A 21,186-nucleotide genomic window follows, 5' to 3' on the forward strand; every position below is an offset into this window, starting at 1 on the left:
CCAAAGCAACACTAACCCCTATTGCCCTTCGCTGTCCAAATCCTTTTCCTGGTCCCCTGACCTCCATCTCCACTTTAGGGCTCACTAGAGCAGTGGCACCCACACACCTGATTTGTTGCCTCTGGTCTGGGGCTGGTTCCTCTGGGATTCACAGCCCCTGCTAGAGGCAAGGAATGAGGAAGTGGAGAACTCTGGGTGCCGAGGCTGAGGATGCGGGGAGAGGGAGAACCGGTTTCTTAGTCTTGCTGGGAAGAGCAGGTAGGAGGCGACTGTTTTTCTGAGAATCAGATCATTGTGGGGGGAGAGCCAAGCCCTGTGAGGGGGACCCCGTGAGTCTCAGTGGGGGAAGGTCCTTGCCCAGCAGCCCTGCTGGAGAGAAGGTGGCATCTGTGCTTTCTGAGGGAGATTTAATCTGGTCTCCTGAGTACACACTTCGTGCCCAGACTTCCCTGGGGCTGGAGGAAAGAAAGGGAATTTATTTATTTATTTTTTGCTTTTTTTTTTTGGATAGGCAAGAAATAGATTAAGATAGGATGCTGTGAGAGATGCAAGGGGGCAGGCAAGGATCTGGTGGGCTACAGTTTTATCATCCAAGGGAAGGGCTTTTTTTTTCTTTTTTCTTTTTAAGGCTGCACCCTTGGCACATGGAAATTCCCAGGCTAGGGGTTGAATCTGCAGCTTCCGGTCTGCACCACAGCCACAGCAACGCCAGATCCGAGCTGCATCTGTGACCTACACCACAGCTCACGGCAACGCCGGATCCTTAACCCACTGAGTGAGGCCAGGGATCAAACTTGCATCCTCACAGATACCAGTCGGGTTTGTAACCTGCTGAGCTACCATGAGAACTCTGGAAAGGGAGTTTATTAAGGGTCTGTCCCCTGCCGGGCTCTGGGCAGGGCATTCCATGGATGGTGCCTCATTCGCTCTCCTGAGAGCTTTTGAAGTTGGGGACAGACGTCAGACGTCAATTTTCAGAAGCGGAAATGGAGGTCCAGGGAAATCAAGTCACTTGAATGAAGCCTCGAACTAGGAAATAGTGACACTGCGTCTGGGATGGTCTCTCTGACTCCAGCCCTTTGCTTTTTCCTTCATGCCATGTGGGTGACAGCTGGCAACATTTTCTTTAGAGGGTGTGCTGGTTGGAAACCTGTTTCTTAACCTCTGGGTGTGTGTGTGTCCAGGGTGGGGGAGTCTGTTCCAGGGTCACAGAGCCATTACGGTCACAAGGATGGGCCTTACATGGAACCCTGGTCTCTCACGCTGTGGTTTGAGCCCAGAGCACTGGGTGCCACCCCCCCCCCCCCCCCCCCCGCATCCTGGGGTCAGCAGGCTCCTTTGGGAGACCCGCCGATCCCACTGTCGGAGCTGGTGGCCTGGCTGCTTGCTGCTCCTCCTTCGCCGATATCTGGGCCTTTGTCTGGAAAGTCTCAGACCTTTGAAACAGCCACCCAAGAGTTTCCTTCCTTCCTTCCTTTTCTTTTTTTTTTTTTTTTCTAAGGGCTGCACCCACAGCATACCGAAGTTTCTGGGCTAGGGGTCAAATCGGACCTGCAACTGCCAGCCTGCACCACAGCCACAGCAACGCAGGATCCCAGCCACGTCTGTGACCTACACCACAGCTCAGGGCAAGGCCAGATTCCCTGACCCACTGAGCAAGGCCAGGGATTGAACCTGCATTCTCATGGATACCAGTCAGGTTCTTAACCTTCGGAGCCACAACAGAACTCCCCAGAGTTTTCTTTGTTTGCAGAAATAACCACCTCTGCAAAGGTTTGGGGAGGCAGGGGGCGGTGGAGAGCTCGGTCTTCCTCCAGTGAGCTTTCTCGGGGCCATACCCTGAGCCGGGGGAGAGGGGAGGCTGCTTCTGTCTCCCTGGAGTGTCCGTTCCTGCTCTGCTGGGGTTCAGGGACGGGCTGTCAGGGAGGCGGTTGGAATTTGCCAAGTCCTGTCCCCTGCCTGACCCTGGAGTGAGCGGCCTACGCCCTGGGAGAGCACGTCCTGGCTGAGCCCTTAAATAGTCTCTGGGCAGAGATGGCCCTGCCTCCTGCCTGCCCCCCGGGCTCACGTGGGGTGGGTTTCCAGCCAATCCAGGAGGCGGGCAGTGGGCCTCCCTCCTCCCCACAGAGAGGGCAGTTTTGGGACTAAGAATTAGGGCAGAGATTCAGATGTTCAGGCTGGGCTCTCCAGAGCATGTGTGGGGCCTGCTTACCTCTCTGTTTCTGAGGACTTTGACGGCTCCCTGTCCCCCTCTGTGCCTCAGTTTCCCCATTTTAATTCATTAATTTAAAAAATTTAATTAATGAATTAAATTAATTAATTTAGGTCATGCCCACAGCATGTGGAAATTCCTGGGCCAGAGATGGAACCTGAGGTCATGGCGGCAATACTGCTTGCTCCCTTACCCACTGAGCCACCAGGGAACTCCCCCCTATCTTTAAATGGAACAGTCTAATTGGATGAGATGATCTTGAGGTCCTCTAGGAGCCAATATGCATCCTGGGAAGTGGGCCCAGCAGGGGCTGTGTCTACTCCACGCACGGCTGAGTCCTCAGATGGGGAACTAAATATATATTTGTGGCTCAAATACATGCTCTTTCTTCTCTTTTGTTCTTTCCTGCCTTAGACGTGGCTCTGGAATTCACTTGTGTGTTGGGCCTGTGCCTGCCTTTCCCTATGAGATCTGGAGCCGGGGTGACTCCAACAACTACCATCTCTGCTTGCTGTTCCTGCTCACATGAAGCCAGCAGGCAACGTGTCCCCGAAACAGCTTCTCTGGCAGTTAGCCAGAGCCCCCCCTCTGCCGGGAGCAATGTTCGGAGGTATATTTCACAAAGTCCCTCTTCAGGGGACATACGATTGAGTTGGGGAGATAAGGCAGGAATGTCCCCAACCGTCAGCCTGTGGGTGCCGTGCTGGCTGCAAGAACCAGAGAGGGAGGAAAGCCGTGAGCTGCCATAGAGGGAGCCCCAGAAGGATTTTCTGACGGATCATCTAACAACGATAAGCTCTAAGCTCATATTTCCTCATTTGCAACAGGGAGGGGCTAGGAACCTTCCTCCTGCTGGGAGCTCCAGGGTGTCAGGTGCTTCTCAGATACCGACTCATCTAACGCTGGTTTTTCAGTTGTGGCCACTGGGGCCCTGAAAAGTTGAGTAATTTTCCCAAGGTTGCACGGCTAGTCAACGGCAGATGGAGGATTGGAACAGGTCCAATTAATTCAAAGACTTTGCTGAACTTGTTGGGTTTCTGGGGATATAAAAGGGATTTTAGAAAGCTGGGTATGTAGAAACGCAAAGCCCTGAGATTCGAGGCTAGTCTGGAGAAGGCTTTCCAGGATTGCTGTGCCAAGCAGGTGTCCCGAGGGTGGGGAGCTGCCCAGAGGGCCCGGGCACCCTGTCTGGGGAAGAGTCTGCCTTTCACAAGAGGCCCCTCCCCCACAGGGGGTCCTTAAGCTCTACAGGGGGGTGATCAGGGTTCCAGGCCCCTTCTGGTCCAGGGAGAGGGAGAAGGAGGAAGGAGCCTGATTCAAGATCCGAGCAAAGAAACCTGGGTTAGGAGCCGCAGAAGGGGGTCCAGACCTCAGCTCTGCGGATGAACAGTCTTTGAGAGCCAGGGCCTCAGAAGGCATTGAGGAAGGAAACTTAGAAGTCATTTCTTGCTATCTTTTTTCTTTTTTGGGCTGCACCTGCCGCATATGGAAGTTCCCAGGCCACGGGTTGAATTGGAGCTACTGCTGCTGGCCAGAGCCCCAGCAATGCAGGATCCGAGCCATGTCTGTGAGCCACACCACAGCTCGCGGCAACACCAGATCCCTGACCCACTGAGTAAGGCCAGGGATTAAACCTGCATCCTCACTTGGGTTTGTTTCTGCTGTGCCACAACAGGAATGCCTAGAAGTCATTTCTGTGTTAGGCCCCAAATGAGTCAGCAGCAAAGCTAGAAATCCATGCATTGTTTCCCCCCTCCTCACTGTCCTGGGTCTTGGTGTTTTGGGGCCTCAGTTTCCCCACATGTCATGAGGGGGTTGGGTGGGAAAGTTCGGAGCTCACATCTGGACAGACGGCCCATAGGCTGACTGTCAGGCTGTCAGATGAGCAGGCTTAGCTACAGAGGGATGTAGGACCATCCACCAGCTGGGTCCTGGTCCTGGATGACAGGGGCCTGAGAATGGAGAGGGCAACAGGGGGGCCTTTGTTTGGAGGGGATGGTGGGAACACTGGCCTGAAAGGGAGTAATTAAGGGTGCAGACCCTAGAGCCAGAGGCTTCAATCTTGGCTCTGACATAATCCGGTTTGGGCATTTACAGTTTTTTCTGTTCGTTTGTTTGTTTTTGCTTTTTTGCTTTTTGAGGGCTACACCCACAGCATATGGAGGTTCCAGGCTCAGGGGCCAATCAGAGCTACAGCTGCCAGCCTACACCACAGTCACAGCAATACAGGATCTGAGTCGCGTCTGAGACCTACATCACAGCTCACGGCAACGCCAGATCCTTAACCCACTGAGCGAGGCTAGGGATTGAACCTGTAACCTCATGGTTACTGGTCGGATTCGTTTCCTCTGTGCCACAACAGGAGCTCCTGGGCATTTATAGGTAACCTCTCTGGGCCTTTGTTTCCTCATCCAGAAAAAGGCTATGATAAAAGCAGTCAAGTTGGAGTTCCCGTCGTGGCGCAATGGTTAACGAATCCGACTAGGAACTGTGAGGTTTTGGGTTCGATCCCTGGCCTCGCTCAGTGGGTTAAGGATCCAGTGTTGCCGTGAGCTGTGGTGTAGGCTGCAGATGCGGCTTGGATCCAGCGTTGCTGTGGCACTGGTGTAGGCCAGCGGCTTCAGCTCTGATAGACCCCTAGCCTGGGAACCTCCATGTGCCATAGGAGCGACCCAAGAAATGGCAAAAAGACCAAAAAAAAAAAAAAAAAAAGATAGTCAAGTTGTTTCAGGGACCAAATGAAGTCATGCGTGTGGAGTCTTTAACACAGTGTTCAGCAACGTTAGCCGATGTTATTTTGTTATCCTTTAAAGCAAACAGGAAGGAACACTCAGAGATAAGACACCGAGTTCACAGCAAGGCTCTGGAGACACAGAGACACCAGTGGTGACGTCAAGAGAGTCAGAAGCCAGCTCACATCTTGACTTTGTGGTGACCTTGGGCTAGTGACCCAGCCTCTCTGAACCTCAGCTGCCTCATCGACAAAACGGGGCCAATAAAACCCACTCCCATAGCTGTGCGGACTCAGTGACTAGGTGGGAAGCACAGTCTTCTTTGCAGGGGGCGGGGGGACTCATCATTGCAACTTTCCAGCCCCTTCCTAGGAAACCTTATAGGGAGGGGACGGAATTGGCGGGGTTTGGCCAAAAAGCAAAGAACGAAGTTGAAGACACGTGAGCAGCGCCTCTGCCTCGCACTCTGCAGTCCTTCGGACCAGGGCCGGGAGAGATGAAACGGGGTTCCCAGGATGGGTGTCTGCCCAGCTTCCAACAGAAGGGATGGTGTGTGATCCCCGGTGTTCACTTTGGGTCAGAGGCAGGTATTCCTGTGACAAGGCATCCCGTACCTGGGGAGGGGAGGGGAGGGAGGGAGGCAGGTCCCGGCCACGTGGGGCTTTGGAGGATCTGTGGCATTGTTCCTCTCAGAGGCGTTGGCAGAACCTGCTCTTCAGCCCCGGGAGGATTCTCATTCCAGGCTTGGCAAGTTCCATTCATCACCTTGTCAGTTTTGATCCTCTACCGAGAGAGCTGGGGCTCCTGCTTTGGGCTGAATCACGTCTTTTCAGAGAGAGAGCGCTGAGCCATCAATTTGGGGCAGGAGGGCTGGGCGGGCTCAGGGGTCCGGCTTCGCTGTGGTCTTTGAGGCCTGCACCCTCCCCCCGGCTCTCTCCCTGAGGCTGACAGCCCCTGGGGAGACGCAGGCTCATGACCCTACCCACTGAAAACAAAGGTCAGGAAAACCCTGATTCAGACACCTCCTTTGTGGTCTTGCTGAGTCAGGGAAGGAGTTTCCAGGACAACCTCACCTGTGCCACCTCTCCCCAGTCCCTGGCCGACCCCACCCAGACCCTCAAGCTACTGTGGGCAGAAGGCCGCTCCTGGGAGGCTGATTAGGGCAATCCTAGAATTGAGTGAGTGGTGAGTCGGGGCTGGGAGCCCGAGTCCAGGGTCCCCCCTTCTCAGCCCTGGAACCTCTCCTATCCTGGGTTCTGAGAGCCGGTTCAGGGCCCTTTTCCTCCCGCCTGAGTGGTAAGGACTCCTCCAGCAGACTTACTCAGTAGACACTGCATTTTTAGCCACATCCCAGGCTCCTTGGCAGAGACCCTGGACCCAGGTCTTTTTTGTGCATGCGTGTGCACGTGTGTGTGCGCGCGTGTGCTTTTTAGGGCCACACCCTTGGCACATAGAAGTTCCTAGGCTAGGGGTCAAAGCTGCAGCTTCTGGCCTTCGCTACAGCCACAGCAACGCCAGATCTGAGCTGCATCTGCGGTCTACACCACAGCTCACTGCAATGCCAGATCCTTAATCCACTGAGCGGGGCCAGGGATTGAACCCGCATCCTCATGGATACTACTCGGGTTCATTACTGCTGAGCTACAATGGGAACTCCTGGACCCAGGTCTTGGGTCACATCGTCCTATATGGGCTCACAAGCTAAGATGTGACTGAGGGGCTAGAAAGAGCCCCAGCTGAGTAGCACAAGACGTCCTTTCTGCATGTGGCCGTGCCTCTGTGGCTGCTGCCGAAACGAGGGGACTAAACACTGGGGACCTTTTGGGCTGGAGAACTCAGGGTGGTGGCGGGGCTGTCCTGGGCTCTGGAGGAGGTTTGGAAGTGTCCCTCATCTCTACCCTCCAGATACCAGCAACGTCCCCCTGTTATGACAACCACTGTGTCCCCAGACACTGTCCAATATCCCGGGGGGGGGCACAATAGAGAATTGATCTATGGTGACAGAGCTGGAATTGTGGTTATGTTGGGGACCCAGAGTGTACGGGGGGTGGGATGGGGGGCACCTGACCTGGAAAAAGTACAGCGAGCTTTATGGGGGCTGCAAATGCCCTGGGTGGTGGTGACACAAGTAAACACATGCTTCCGACTTCATACATGGGTAAAAGTGTGTGAAGCGGACACTTACGATTTGGGCATTTTACTGTGTAAAAAATATTCCTAAAAAAATGAGCCTGAGTGTCAGGCAGAATCAGATTTTGGCTTCGGTCCGGACTCTGCCCTTCAGGCTCAGTTTTCTCCTGTGGAAAACGGGGATAATTGCAGGATCCACTTACAGTGTTGCTGCAAAGATTAAAGAGGCGGTTGCCATCAATTTCTTAGCCCAGTGCCTGCTCGTGGTGAGGGATCTGAGGGCATTAGCTATCGTAAGGTGTAGGGTTGCTGGCTCATTCTCTGCCTTCGTTCCCCCAGATGTGCTGGATGGTCCCAAAGACCCCTTGCCAAGGTGATTTTTTTTTTGTGTGTCTTTTTTTTGCCATTTCTTGGGCTGCTCCCTGTGGCACATGGAGGTTCCCAGGCTAGGGGTCTAATCGGAGCTGTAGCTGCCGGCCTACACCACAGCTCACGGCAACCCTGGATCCTTAACCCACTGAGCAAGGTCAGGGATCGAACCCTCAACCTCATGGTTCCTAGTCAGATTCGTTAACCACTGCGCCATGACGGGAACTCCGCCACTGTGATGTTATCTGATGGCCTTGGAACCATTTTTTTTTTCTCAGCCTAAACCCTTTCAATGTCATTGATTCTACAGGACCAAGCAAAGTGTGTCATGATGGCGGGGAGCCTGGAGGAGAAGAAATGCGAAGGATGATGAACCTTCCATGTGGAACTTTTAGAACTAGGAAGAAGCGGGGCAGAGGGCTGTGGTGACCTCGCATACCTGGCGGCTGCTTTGCAGCCACCCGTCCTTGGCAAGACTCCCTGGCTTACGGGTGCAGCTCTGTCCTCGTCCTAACATTGGGTGGGGCCAGGAGCCTGTGCGAGGGAGTTCTCTAAGTGGAGAGGTGAAACAGAATTCAGTTGTCAAAGGACAGTCTCAAGTTGAACACTGTTTTCCTCTGAATCATCCCTTTTGTGAAGGATTAAAAAAAAAAAAAAAAAGCCCCCCCCACCCCAAAGGCACAACCCACCCTGGAAAGTAGAGGTCGCTTAGCTTGTGGGAAACAGACATGCACTTGGCACTAGTCAGAGGGTGGGGAAGGGAGGAGGGAAGATGTCCAACCCCCTGGATGATGTTTAAAAGGCATCCACTCTGGGGTAGAGCCACAGTCCTCGGCCAGGCTAAGCCAAGCTCCTGCTGCACCTGCTCTCTGCCCATCTTGCTCCCACCATGAGCTGTCGCCTGCAGAGTTCCTCCGCCAGCTATGGAGGTGGCTTCGGGGGTGGCTCCTGCCAGCTGGGGGGAGGCCGCAGCATCTCGACCTGCTCATCCCGGTTTGTCTCTGGGGGATCCACCGGGGGCTACGGGGGCGGTGTGAGCTGCGGCTTCGGTGGCGGGGCTGGTAGTGGTTTTGGAGCTGGCTTTGGAGGTGGCTTTGGAGGTAGCTTTGGAGGTGGCTTCGGAGGTGGTGTCGCTGGGGGTTTTGGCTTTGGGGACTTCGGGGGTGGCGATGGCGGCCTCCTCGCTGGCAACGAGAAGATCACCATGCAGAACCTCAACGACCGCCTGGCCTCCTACCTGGAGAAGGTGCGCGCCCTGGAGGAGGCCAACACTGACCTGGAGGTGAAGATCCGTGACTGGTACCAGAAGCAGAGCCCCAGCAGCCCGGAGCGCGACTACAGCCCCTACTTCAAGACCATCGAGGAGCTCCGGGACAAGGTGAGCCCTCGTAGGCTGAGGAGGCTTCCTCTGTGCAGGGCAGAGCCAGAAAGACCAGGGAAGGCAGTTCCCCAAGGGGACCCGAAGATGCAGGGTGGCCCGAATGCTTGCCCTCCCTGTGGCGAAAAATCTAGTCTTACTTCTTACCAAGCCTCTCTCCTGAGGCACTTTCTCATTCGATGTTCCCAAATGTGTTTTCTCCCACGATTCCTTTTTATTGTTCTTCTGCAAGCCCAGATTTTTTTTTTTAAACTGCTTTCCGAACAGTTATGTCATTAGTGACTTGACTACTATAATCCTAAACCACTGGGTTATTTTGAATCCATGACAATTTAAAAAGCCACTCAGGATGACAAAAATCAGCAGAGAAAAGGGTACATGTGCATTCATTAGTCCGGGAACACTAGTTGGCAGGAGGCCCCTTTAAACGGTGTTCTCAATGGGCTGTGACCAGGTGGGGAAGACGCAGGCAGAGGCTTAGGCAGTGCCAAGCTTCGATTCTCTCTGTCGAGGCCTGTCCATCACGCTGTGATGCCAACTTGTTGGAACAGAAGTCCACCTGCCAGGGCTGAGTCCCAGCTCCGTGGGGTGGGTTTTAAATGCTCTGGAACACAGATGTTTTGACAGGAAATTCACATGGATGGGGGTATTTGTTGGAATTCCTCTCTGCTCCGGGGGGAGGCCAAGCTCCTGTGAAGTTACTATGAACTGTGGGGAGAGCCGGGCTGATTTTCTCCTAATCTGAAGGAGAAGGGAGGCTCTCAAGACAGCAGCCTCGAGAGGAAGCTCGTCTGAGGCTGCGGGAGGGACTAACCACCCATGTTCCTTTGGGGTTGCTCCCCATGACAGTCGGGTCTCCCCACCATGAGCCCCTGTACAGTGCTAGCCCGACGGAACAAACCAGAGGCACCCGCCCTGTCCCTCACTTTACAGAAGAGGAACTGGGGCCCAGAGATAACTGCCTTGTCCCAGCTCAAAGGGGCAGCGAAGAGGCAGAGGCTGACAGCCTCCTGTCCTGCCCACGTTTCTCGGTCCCCGCCCCAAGCGCGTGGACCCTCCAGCGGTGCCCTTCTGTATTTTGCAGATCCAGGCGGCCAACATCGAAAACAACCGGGTTGTTCTGCAAATTGACAACGCCAGGCTGGCTGCGGATGACTTCAGGCTCAAGTGAGTTTCTTTCCCTTTCCTCGTAGCTCCTGTTTTCTTTTATTTCATTCATTTATTTTGTTGCTGATGGGATGTCTTTTATTTTATTTTTGATTGTTTTAAATGAAAAAAAAACATAGAGTTGACTTACAGCGCAGCAGCTCTTGTTTGAGACAAGCGCTTCTCTGAACAATGAAACCAGAGCATCCCAGGACTGCAGGTCCTGGGGAAGCAGCAGAGTCCTTTGCAGGGCGAGGGGAGGGTCTAAGGCCATTTCCAATGTTGTTTCTTTCAATGGAAAAAACCCTTTAGGTATGAGAACGAGCTGACTCTGCGCCAGAGCGTGGAGGCCGACATCAACGGCCTGCGCAGGGTGCTGGACGAGCTGACCTTGACCAAGACCGACCTGGAGATGCAGATCGAGAGCCTGAACGAGGAGCTGGCCTTTCTGAAGAAGAACCACGAGGAGGTGAGGGAGGAGGGGGAGGCGAGCATGGGGAGGCCGGCTCAGCCCTCCACCCTGGTACCTGGAAGCACTTTCTGGAACATGCCAGCCGCATTCAGCGTGGAGGAGAGGGTGGGGGCGTCACACAGCTTTCTGTCTCATCCCCACAGGAGATGAAGGAGTTCAGCAACCGGGTGGTCGGCCAGGTCAACGTGGAGATGGACGCCACTCCCGGCGTGGACCTGACCCGCGTGCTGGCGGAGATGAGGGAGCAGTATGAGGCCATGGCTGAGAAGAACCGCCGGGAAGCCGAGGAATGGTTCAACAAAAAGGTCCTTGGCCCTCTCAGCCCGCTGAGCCGGGGGGTGCCAGGGCCTTCCTGCCAGGCTCCTCCATCACCTCTGTCTTGCTTGCCTTCCAGATCGAGGAGCTGAATAAGGAGGTGATTTCCAGCACGGCCCTGATCCAGACCAGCAAGACGGAGATCACGGAGCTCAGGCGAACACTCCAGGGCCTGGAGATCGAGCTGCAGTCCCAGCTCAGCACGGTACCCCTGCCGTCCCCTGCCTAGCGGCCGCCCCCTCTAGGCCTCCCCCCCTGGCCTGGCCCCCCCCTCAGACCTCCTCCTCTGCTGCCCCACCAGAAAGCGGGACTGGAGAACTCGCTGGCCGAGACGGAGTGTCGCTACGCCCTGCAGCTGCAGCAGATCCAGGGCCTCATCGGCAGCATTGAGGCCCAGCTGAGCGAGCTCCGCAGCGAGATGGAGTGCCAGAACCAGGAGTACAAGATGCTCCTGGACATCAAGACGCGGCTGGAGCAGGAGATCGCCACCTACCGCAGCCTGCTGGAGGGCCAGGACGCCAAGTAGGTCACGTGGAGGAGAGTGACGGCAGGACCTCAGAAGGCAGAGAGGGCAGGGCCTTGGGGCTCAGGCCTTGAAGTCTGGGAGGGGAGAGCACCTGTGGGTGCTTCAACAGCCTGGACCGAGACCCAGGACCAGAGCTCCCTCCTTGTCCCCTGGAGTCAGACTGTGGGGACATTGCCTTTCATTGCTGATTTGGGCTTCCGGATTAGACGGGCAGGACTGGGGGCCTTGGGGAAAAGATCTCATATTGGGAAAGGATTAGCTTGGATTCAGGTCAGCCTGACAAAGCTGAGATTTAGCTGCCTTCAGACTACGGGCAGGTACCAGGGGAGGGGGTCCAGTGAACCAGAAGGTGGATAAAACGTCTAGCAAACGCCCTATGACATCTTCTCCTGAGGCTTTGCAGACAGATAGATGGACAGGCATCTGAGGTTGCTGCCCCGTGGGCTCGGGACACAGCTGGGATAAGAGTCCAACCTAGCGGGAGGGGGGGGGCCGTCCAACTAGGGATCTGAGTTGCTCCCTCGGAGGACAGTAAGCAACCGTTCTTGGTTGCCTTCTGCTCACGGCTGCCTCTCTCCTCTCTCCCAGGCTGACCGGCTTCGCCACAGGAGGTAAGGAAGGAACTCAGTGGGAGAGAGAGGCAGGCTCAGGTCCTGCCCTGCCCCCCCGGGGGTGGGGGTGGGGGGCAGTGCTGGGCTCCCCAGTGTAGGGAGGGAGGGGGCCGGGGCAGAAGGGGTCCTTCGCTGCTCTGCTGTCCCTTCAAAAGGGATGGCTGCGCCCCACAGACCCCCAGGGCTGTCGTGGAGAGAGCCCCCATCAAGTAACCCCTCACCTGACCCATCGGAGGTTTGGGGCCCTTCTGGGGGCCTGACCTGGCCTCACATGGGTCTTCTCCAGCAGCCTGAATGTCTTTTGCTCCCTCCGTTTCCCAGGAAACGTCACCCACAGCGCCACCATCACCGCGAGCACCACTATCTCCAGTAGCGGTAGCAGCAATGGCCCCACACGCCGCACTTTAGAAAGCAGCAGGTCTTAAATTGGCCAGGCAGCCCCTCCCTCTGTCTTCAGCGCCCCACGAAAGAGGAGAGAGCTGACAGTCCTCCCCAGGGCGGGTGCATCCTGCCCTTCTTCGCAGAGTCTGCTTCCTCTTCTCCCTGACCTGGCTCCTTTGGTTTCTTGGCTTCTCTCCTAGAAAGGAAAGATCATTCAATAAAGTTTCCTGCCTTTTGCAAACACATTTTTGACTCTGGTCTGGTTTCTGAGGGTGGTACCTGCCAAGGCCCTGATGGGGGCTGTGGGTGAGTGGGTGCGGCTGGGCGGAGAGGCTCCCCCGACGGGGCCGACGGGGCCCGGCCCAGAGAGCTCCCAGATGGGAAGGGCCCACCATCAGCCACGGGTGTAATAATGACAAACACTGGGGACACAGGTGGCTCACGGAGAATGGCACCCAGCAAACAGGGACAATCGGGGCCAGTTCAGCACCCTAGAGGGTGCCGAGTAGTAAGGCAGCAACGGGGTTCCAGTAGAGCCAGGTGACGGGGTGATGCGAGGAAGAGGTGCAGAGGAGGCAGGATGCAAGGGGCTAGCGCGGGGCTGAGTTGGGGAGAAAGAGGCCCAGGACCCAGCCCCACGCCCACCTGGCTGCCTCCCTGCTTCCTGCGGAGAGAGCTTCCTTTTGAGACAATGGGCCCCCAGACCTGCAGTCTTCCGGCCCCTTGGCTCCTTCTAAAGTCCTGCCACTCCAGGCCACTCAGTGACTAGTTGCACGACCCAAGGAGTCACCTCGGCCTGCGCTGACCTTCCTCCCAGCCTCCCCTCCGCTCCCCTCTCCCCCCTGCTTCTCTGGACATCCCAGCTCAGACGTGCAGCCTCCTCATGCTCCGATTACTCCTTATGGTGACAGGTCCCCTGGATTCTGATCTGGGCCCTCATGAGTTTTTCCTCTTCACCACCATCCCTCCGGCCCCCGGCCCCTCTTGGGCCAACTGGGACATGTCCTCGGTCACAACTGCCAGCACGTTCAGATGATTCTCCAGCAAGGCCCCTCTCTTCTGTTCTAGGCTCACCTGCTCAAAGGAGCTGGCCATCACCTCCTAGGTCCACCTGCCTGAAGGAGCGCCCCTCTTTCTCCCAGCTTTGCTCCTTCCTCGTCCTCCATCCCAGAGGACCCAGAAACCAAACAGAGCTGCTGCTGTCGGCCTACACCACAGCCATAGCAACGCCAGATCCAAGCTGGGTCTGCGACCTAGGCCATAGCTCACGGCAACACCGGATCCTTAACCCCCTGAGCGAGGGCAGGAATTGAACCTGAGTCCTCATGGACACTATGTCGGGCTCTTAACCCAATGAGCCACAATGGGAACTCCTCTTGCCCAGTTTTAACTTTCTGGATGTGTTGCCATGGCCTCCCTGGCCTCCCTGCCTCCAGTTTGAGCTTCTCCTTCATCCATGCTCTACGCCCCTGTGCGGGTGATTGCTGGAAAATCCTCTGGGCTTAGAAGTGCCACAGTGGCTCCTTGCTGGCCCCGAGGAAAGTCCAGACTCCTCTTTGGCTGAGAAACCACAAGGAGCTGGCCTCTTCCTGCCTCTCTCTGGCCCTGAATTTGACCCTGGCTTCCCCAGCCCACCCCGAGGTCCTGCCACTCCAATCTGCTCCCAGCGACCCAGCCATGTGGCTGGATGCCCTTGTGCCATGAGTAACCCGGATCTGAGCTGAGCTTTCTCCCCTACTTCTCTTTGTTTCATCGGAGATCCCCAGGATTTTATCCAACATTCCGCCTGAGATGGACACCCCCTTGTCGGCAGTGCTGGGACAGCGTGGGGTACACTCAGGGGTTCGCCCGTCTGCGCCCATCTGCCCTGGCATCGACCGGGCGCTGAGGGGGGCAGTCCCGCCGGCTGCTGGGGCTCAGCCAAGGCTCACTGAGGGGAAAGAGCAGTGAATGAACAGGAGGATGCCTCTCGGAGGACGCCATCTGAGTCCTGCCATGGGGTTTTAGCCAGAGGACGGGGGGGGGGGGGGCGCCACTCTTGCCAACTACCCCTTCCTCTGCCCCCTCTCCACTCCCCCTCCACAGTCACCACCCTCATTCATCCTCTTCCTCCTCCTCCACCCAAGCCTGTCTGGGCTCCAGGCAGTTGGCTTAGTCCTTCAGGGGTGGCTCAGACATGGCCCCGCTCAGCTGGCTAAGCTGTTGAGGGGGGCGGTGTCAGGAGCAGGAGAGCGTTGCCCTCCCCTCATCCCAGATCCCACTCCTGCTGCAGAACAAAGTGTGGCTCAGCTCTCATCCCCACACCCAGAACGGTGCGGGGAGCTCAGACATCAAAGAGCAAGAAGAGGCGTTCCCGTTGTGGTGCAGCCGAAATGAATCCGACTAGGAACCTTGAGGTTGTGGGTTCGATCCTTGACCTCGCTCAGTGGGTTAAGGATCCAGCATGGCTGTGGCTATGGTATAGGCCGCAGCTGTAGCTCCGATTCGACCCCTAGCCTGGGAACCTCCATAGGCCGCGGGTGTGGACCAAGAAAAAAAGAGCAAGAAGACAAGGTTTCTACTCCCCAAACCCGGGTGCTTTTTTGCTCATCTATTTCGTCAGCAGCATTTACTCAGAGAACTGTGTACCAGGCATGGTGCTGGATCCTGGAGAGAAAGAGATGCTCAAAAGTCCCCCTCTGTCTTGAGGGACTTCAGGGACTGACAGGCGGTAGGAGGTGACTTCAATGACAATAAATTATTGCATCTTCAAAGGCTCACTCTCTGCCACAGCTCTCGGCTCTTTCCGAACCACTCCCAGGCTTCCTCTTTCATCCCCAAGGCCCCCTGCACTGCTGCCCATTATCAATGACCAATTATCAGAGGGCAGGGTGCCAAGGCCACGGGCTCTGGAGTCATGCCGCCCTGGTGTGTGTCCTGGCTCTGCCACATATTCTCCCTGTAACCCTGGCCAAGCCCCTTAACCCTGTGAGCTCCCTTTCCTACCTGCCAGGTACCACCTCCCTTGGAGGTGATGACAGTCAGGTGCTTAGAACAGCACAGCAGGTAGTACGTGCTCAATAAATAACGTTTCGCCGTTCTCTTTCCTTCGGGGCAGGGATGGTTTTGTTTTCACCATCCTCAAAACTAGGATGCGTTGCTGTGGCTGTGGCTGTGGTGTAGGCCAGCAGGTGTAGCTCCGATTCAACCCCTAGCCTGGGAACTTGCTTACATTGCAGGTGTGGCCATAAAAAGCCAAAAAAAAAAAAAAAAAAAAAAGAAGAAGGCAACCATTCAGCTCTGGAATCTGGGGCAGAAGTGAGGGTGTCACCATGGAATGTGCCTGTGGCATCCCCGTGCCCCAGAGCTCTGGAGAGAAGCGACTCCCCATGGCAGAGCTGCGCAAAGGTGGCTAATTGCTGTGCCGCCCTGTGACTCCTGGCTGCACTCTCACCTCCTCTGCACTCCCAGCAAGAGGCCCCTCCTTCTCCCTGAGGCTCCGCCCTGGGTGGAGGGACCAGTGTACCTCTGACCTCCCAATGGGGTTGTGTGTCCTGCCTGGGCCCTGCAGGGGGCAGGCTGAGTCCAGAAAGCAGGTCAGTGCCACTGGCCACCTGCTGCAACACAGGATGGAGGGACAGGACCCCAGACCTGGTCCTACCCAGGACTGGTCCCCAAATGAGGCCCCGTCCGGTCCCCAGCCTTGAGCGGGGCAGCTGGGCAGAGGGCTGATCAGGGTGTGGCTGAGGGCAGAGCTGTGGCTCCAAGAGCCCTCGGGTGCCTGTTGACCCTCTGTTTTGAGTGGCAGCCTTGAGGGTCCACAGAAGACCTGGAGCTGAGATTCGGGTGCCTGGGGCTTCCTGGCAAGGGGACTCGCACTTGCGGGAAGAGGAGAAGGCGAGGTCACGGGAGGGCTCTGTCCAGGGCTCTGTGCTGATGTTCTGTGCCAGCTTCTCCATATCAGTGCCCGGGCCCTTCTTCTCCCCCTGCTTGGGTCAGGGCATCTCGGGGCTGCTGCAACCTGCCGCCTCTTGGATGGTGTTCCTGGAGCTGCTGGCGGCCCGCGGTGGAGCAGGGTATGCAGAGCAGCTTGTCTTGTGGGGAGGGTCTCAAGGATCTGAGCGCACAGCAGACTCTCCATCCCCCGCAGTGTTGGGGAGGGACGGGGTGGGTGGGCAACAGTTGGGGGTTGGGGGTGGGGGGGATTGGGGCCAGTTGGTACAGAGCTGGTATTCACCCTCCTGGACCACTTTTTTTTTTTTTTTTTTTTTTTTCTTTTTGCTATTTCTTGGGCTGCTCCCGTGGCATATGGAGGTTCCCAGGCTAGGGGTAGAATCGGAGCTCTAGCCACCGGCTTATGCCATAGCCACAGCAACACGGGATCCGAGCCACGTCTGCAACCTACACCACAGCTCACGGCAACGCCGGATCGTTAACCCACTGAGCAAGGGCAGGGACCGAACCCGCAACCTCATGGTTCCTAGTCGGATTCGTTAACCACTGCGCCATGACGGGAACTCCTCCTGGCCCACTTTTATGAACACCCGTAATAACTCTGTGGCTTCTTTCATCTGAGCATCTCAGGAGTTTGAAAGTAGAATCCCCAAGTGGAAAGCATAGTTAATTACTGCCTGGAGCCCACAGTCTCATCTGCAGACGTGGTCGTTAGCAGGAAGATGGTGTGGTCGACGGCCCACTGGTCCCTGTAAACGCAGAGGATGGAATCCAATCAAACAAGGTGTTTGGGGAATTGGCTTTGTGGTTCAGTTAAGTGGTACCTGAATCAAGGGAAGCGGGAGACCAAGGTACCAGCTTCTTCTCCCAGTGGCTCTGGCCGTGCGTCTCCCACAAACCACCGGTTCTCCAAGTACAGCAGGGAGAACAGTGACAGTGCTGGAATTCTCCATCAAAGCTGGCTGGGTGGGTGGGGGAACTTAGGTTCTGAGTGGATCTGAACAGGATGCCCTGGACTCTTCCAGACAGGAGGGGTCAGCCAGGGCTGCTGGCCTGTAGGTGAGATGGAAGTGGCTCTAGGATGCGGAAGAGAGAGCTTGTTTCGGGAGAACTGGAGAGGTACGGCTTGGGATTGGGGTCAGGGTGACTCCCTGGGTCTCTCCACTGGCCAGAGAAATTTGGGGCAGCATCCTGGAGCCCTGGATCATTGCCAAAACCATATCCCAGCAGGAGAGAAAGTGCCTTTGTGTTCTGGGGGAGATGAGAGGTACCGGGGAGTTCTGGGTCTGGTGAAGGGGTCAAGCGAGGCCCATCCACAGAGCAGCATGTTGAGAGGCTGGATGCCCAGCAGCCTGGTAGCGCCCTAGAGTCTTTGGAGGAGCCAAAGGATGTGGTCACATTGCCTGCTGTCCTAAGTCCCCTAGCGTGGGCTCTGGGCCCTGCAAAGGGGCAGCCAGGGAGCCGGGGAGCCCCCCGTGGTCACTTAGCCTGTGCTCAGACTGTGCTGAGTCTGGGGACACCTGGCGACAGCAGCAGGCAGGTGGAAGTTTGGGGCACGGGTCAGGGGAGCAAGCAATGGAGCGGAGAGGGACTTGCCAAATCTTGCCCAGGAAGATCTGAGTCACCATGGCAGCTGCCATCAGGGTGGAATGTCACCGAGGTGGCCAGGAGACAGAAAGGACCACTTAGCACTGTTCTTCTGAGTCCTGCCCGCCCGGCCTGTGAGGGCAAAAGCAGCCGCCCCTGAGATGGGGCTACGAAGGACAGAAAGTCACAATTTTCTAAGGGAAGCTGTTTCTGAGAGCAGCCCCCTGGGGTCACTGGTCACAGGGGGAGGATGGAAGGGACATTTGTGACTTGTTTGGCCAAGGTTCTCAACCAGTGAGGCTTCGTTACCGAGGATTACCAGGGAAAATGCAGGGCGCCTGGTTAAACTGGAATTGCAGATACCCAGTGAAAACCTTTAAAAAAAGTATATGTCCTAACTGTTGCATGTATTTTTATTTGCTAAATCTGGCAGCCCTGCCCTTAGCAGGTCGGCCAACCACCCTGAGCCTTTTCACCATCAAAACCCAAAGAGCGAGCCTTTTCTCAGAGTTGCTGGACAAATGAAACTGGTGCTTCCAAATGTCTTTAATTGCAGTTTGTTTTCCCTCCCCTAATGCTTCCTTCTACTTTGTGTACCTGTTCCCGCAGGTCTGTGCTAGGATCTAACATCAGCTGGCAGGAGGTGTGGCCGGAGCTTTTGATGTGGTTATTTGACACAGAATGTACAGTAACTCTGCTTTTCAGGGAGGGGCCTGAAGCCCAAGCGCTTTGTTGCTTGAACAAATTCTTTGATACTAAGAGAAAACACTGGCGTTCAGGGCAGTGAGATCGGTGTGGGTCTCCCTGTTTCTGGGTGACTTCTAGGCAGGTGTCTAAAATGTTAAGCCATGGGATCAGCATTGCTTTCTTTTTCTTTTTTTGCCTTTTCAGGGCTGTACCCGCAGCATATGGAAGTTCCCAGGCTAGGGGTCGAATAGGGGCCCACCCCACAGCCACAGCAACGCCAGATCCGAGCCACATCTGTGACCTGTGACACCACAGCTCATGGCAACTGGATACTTAACCCACTGAACGAGGCCAGGGATTGAATCCATGTCCTCAGGGATACTAGTCGGGTTCGTTACCACTGAGCCACAATAGAAATTCCCGGGATCAGAGTTTCTTAGATGCCTCTTAAGGGGGGAATTTCTGTGGGCCTGTATGTGTGGATGCCAAAGATGGGATGGTGGCAGGAGAAAATTGAGAAGATGAAACCCAAGCCAGCAGGACACTCTGACATAGTTACTGGGCTTTTTTTTTTTTTTTTTCAGCATATAGAATTTCTCAGGCTGGGGGTTGAATCAGAGCTGCAGCTGCTGGCCTACACCACAGGCACAGCTTGGGATCTGAGCCCTATCCACAGCCTGTGGCAATACCAGATCTTTAACCCACTGAGCAGGGTCAGGGATCCAACCTGCATCCTCATGGATACTAGTTGGGTTCTTAACCTGCTGAGCCACCATGGGAACTCCAAGTCACTGGGCTTTTTGAATGGTCTCATTCCCCTTGGTGTCCCGTTGTAGGTGACCTGGCTATCCTAGGGTCCACTGCTTGCTTCCTCCGATGTCACCAGGACACTGTGGGTGCCGGCATGTTCTGACCACAGCCCAGGGGAGCAGGGCTCCTTGGGCACATGGTGATAGGTAGTTCCCAGTGCCTTCTGCATTGAAGGGCAAGCTCAGAGCTGAAGAGGAGACTCAGACTTGATTTCTTGTGTCTTTGCCCTTGGAGGAAATTGGCTTCCAGGTGGAAGCTCAGTTGAGGGTAGAGACCCCTTATTACCAAAGAAGGAGGTGCACACTTAGCTGTTGATTTTGAACTTGGTGGCCTTCCAAGGTGGGTTTAGGGAGAGTGGGGGTGTTTTCTGTTCTTGTAGCAGAATTCCCTCTCCTCTTCCTGGCCCTCAAGCTGGAGTCACAGTTGTCAGAGAGCATTCTGTCAGCTCTGTGACCCCAAAGCCAGAACCTATGTCTGCAGTAGGTGGGGTCTGGGGCCTTGGGGAGCTTCTAGTGTAAAGGTCAGAGGCCAGAAAGTCCTGGCTGAGGGGGCCCCTGTAGCGCTGGACACAGTCCAAGCCACAGCCTCTTTGAGCAGCTGAGGTTAAGCCTCCGAATCAGCATCTCATGAAACAAGGGTGAGTGGTTTGTGCTCTGGAAATAGCATTCAACTGGGGCTCAGACGCACGGGCTCTAAGCAGAGTTTTGATTTCTTAAACTGAGAGAGTTCTGTTTATCAAGCAGGTTTCAATCCAGTGGTCACAATCCGGCAAATGTGGCCTTAAGAGCTCCACTCACCTTTGAAGGAAACTGAGGCTTGGAGGAAGCAAGTAGCAGGCGCTTGCTGGCTGAGTCCAGGCCCGGGGCCCCTGCGGTCCAGCTTGATAGTCTCTCAAAAGCCCAGTCTCATTTGGCTCAGTTGGCCAGAGAAGTCATTTCAGCCTGGACCTTGCTGGGATGCCTGACCAATGTCCTGGTGACAAGGTAGTGTCAGAATGGACCCTCCTGGGGACTGGCCTTGAGAGGCGGGGGTTACTATTGCTTCTGCCTTTGAAGGAAGGCTGGGAGGGAGCTGAGCCGTCTTGCTCTCCTGCTGGGCAGGTACGGGAGGATGGCAGGAATGAAAATGGCCCACCCAACTGGGATGGCATCTGAGACCAAACTAACAAACAAACAAACAAAATGGAGGCAGGCAGCTCTATCCAATCAATGAATCAGTTTATTACAGGGTAACATACTCCTGGGGAGGATGGGATGCACAGTGATCCAGAAGCATTTGTGGCTACAGCCCACACCCCTGAGGGGCCACTGGGACAATTAACTTAAGGTATGGGGATAGGGGCTTGGAGATAGGATGGGATCTCCTAAGTCAAGATTTAAGATAAAAATTTATGACAGATTTATAGGTAACTAGTCTCATGGGCACAGGGGATATGTTATAAAGGTTTTCATCATTGTTTAGGGTCTGACAGAACCTAGAGGCTGCCTGGTCCAAGTGACTATTAAACAATATCTATTAACTACAAAATTTTTGACTATAGGGAAGTGATTTACTGCCCAGTACAGTCCTGGGTAGGGTCAGAGGAAAGATAGGAGGGACTGAATGGGCCCAAGATGGGGTCAGTTATGCTAACGGCCATCCATTGACCTGGAGGCACAGGGAGACTGAGGATCATGAGGGCTTGCAAAGAAAAGAAAACCCAGTTATATCACTGGCTGAACCTCCGTAACTCCTCTTTGTTCTGTGGTCAGTGACAGAGAAGGGACAGTGGCTGATCAATGAGTCACAGGCACATCCAGGTGACTCCTGGCTAGGTCCAGGACACACTTGGACCTCAAATCCTATACGAGCTGACATGGATGGGACTTGAGTTCCCGTTGTCCAGGCCCTACCTGTT

The 21,186-nt window shown here is 55.4% G+C and overlaps 1 protein-coding gene and 1 long non-coding RNA gene across 2 annotated transcripts; both read left to right on the top strand.

The window, feature by feature from the left end:
• The first annotated feature begins 183 nt into the window (after positions 1 to 183).
• LOC146398127 (uncharacterized) lies at positions 184 to 5,527 on the top strand. The gene is made up of 3 exons (XR_014821160.1): positions 184 to 258; positions 2,627 to 2,822; positions 5,026 to 5,527. It is a non-coding gene; the product is annotated as an uncharacterized LOC146398127 (long non-coding RNA).
• Positions 5,528 to 8,267: 2,740 nt separating this feature from the next.
• Positions 8,268 to 12,517, top strand: LOC100515166 (keratin, type I cytoskeletal 13). The gene is made up of 8 exons (XM_003131436.4): positions 8,268 to 8,821; positions 9,906 to 9,988; positions 10,280 to 10,436; positions 10,583 to 10,744; positions 10,834 to 10,959; positions 11,056 to 11,276; positions 11,869 to 11,891; positions 12,213 to 12,517. The coding sequence occupies exons 1-8, from the start codon at positions 8,333 to 8,335 to the stop codon at positions 12,314 to 12,316; spliced, it is 1,365 nt and encodes a 454-aa protein (XP_003131484.1). The 5' UTR covers positions 8,268 to 8,332; the 3' UTR covers positions 12,317 to 12,517.
• Positions 12,518 to 21,186: the final 8,669 nt, after the last annotated feature.

The sequence above is a fragment of the Sus scrofa genome, chromosome 12, assembly GCF_054392235.1.
Source record: "Sus scrofa isolate SSC_HxYL_T2T_F1_AM1 chromosome 12, Sscrofa_HxYL_maternal_Yorkshire_Landrace_v2.0, whole genome shotgun sequence".
Taxonomy (NCBI): Eukaryota; Metazoa; Chordata; class Mammalia; order Artiodactyla; family Suidae; genus Sus; species Sus scrofa.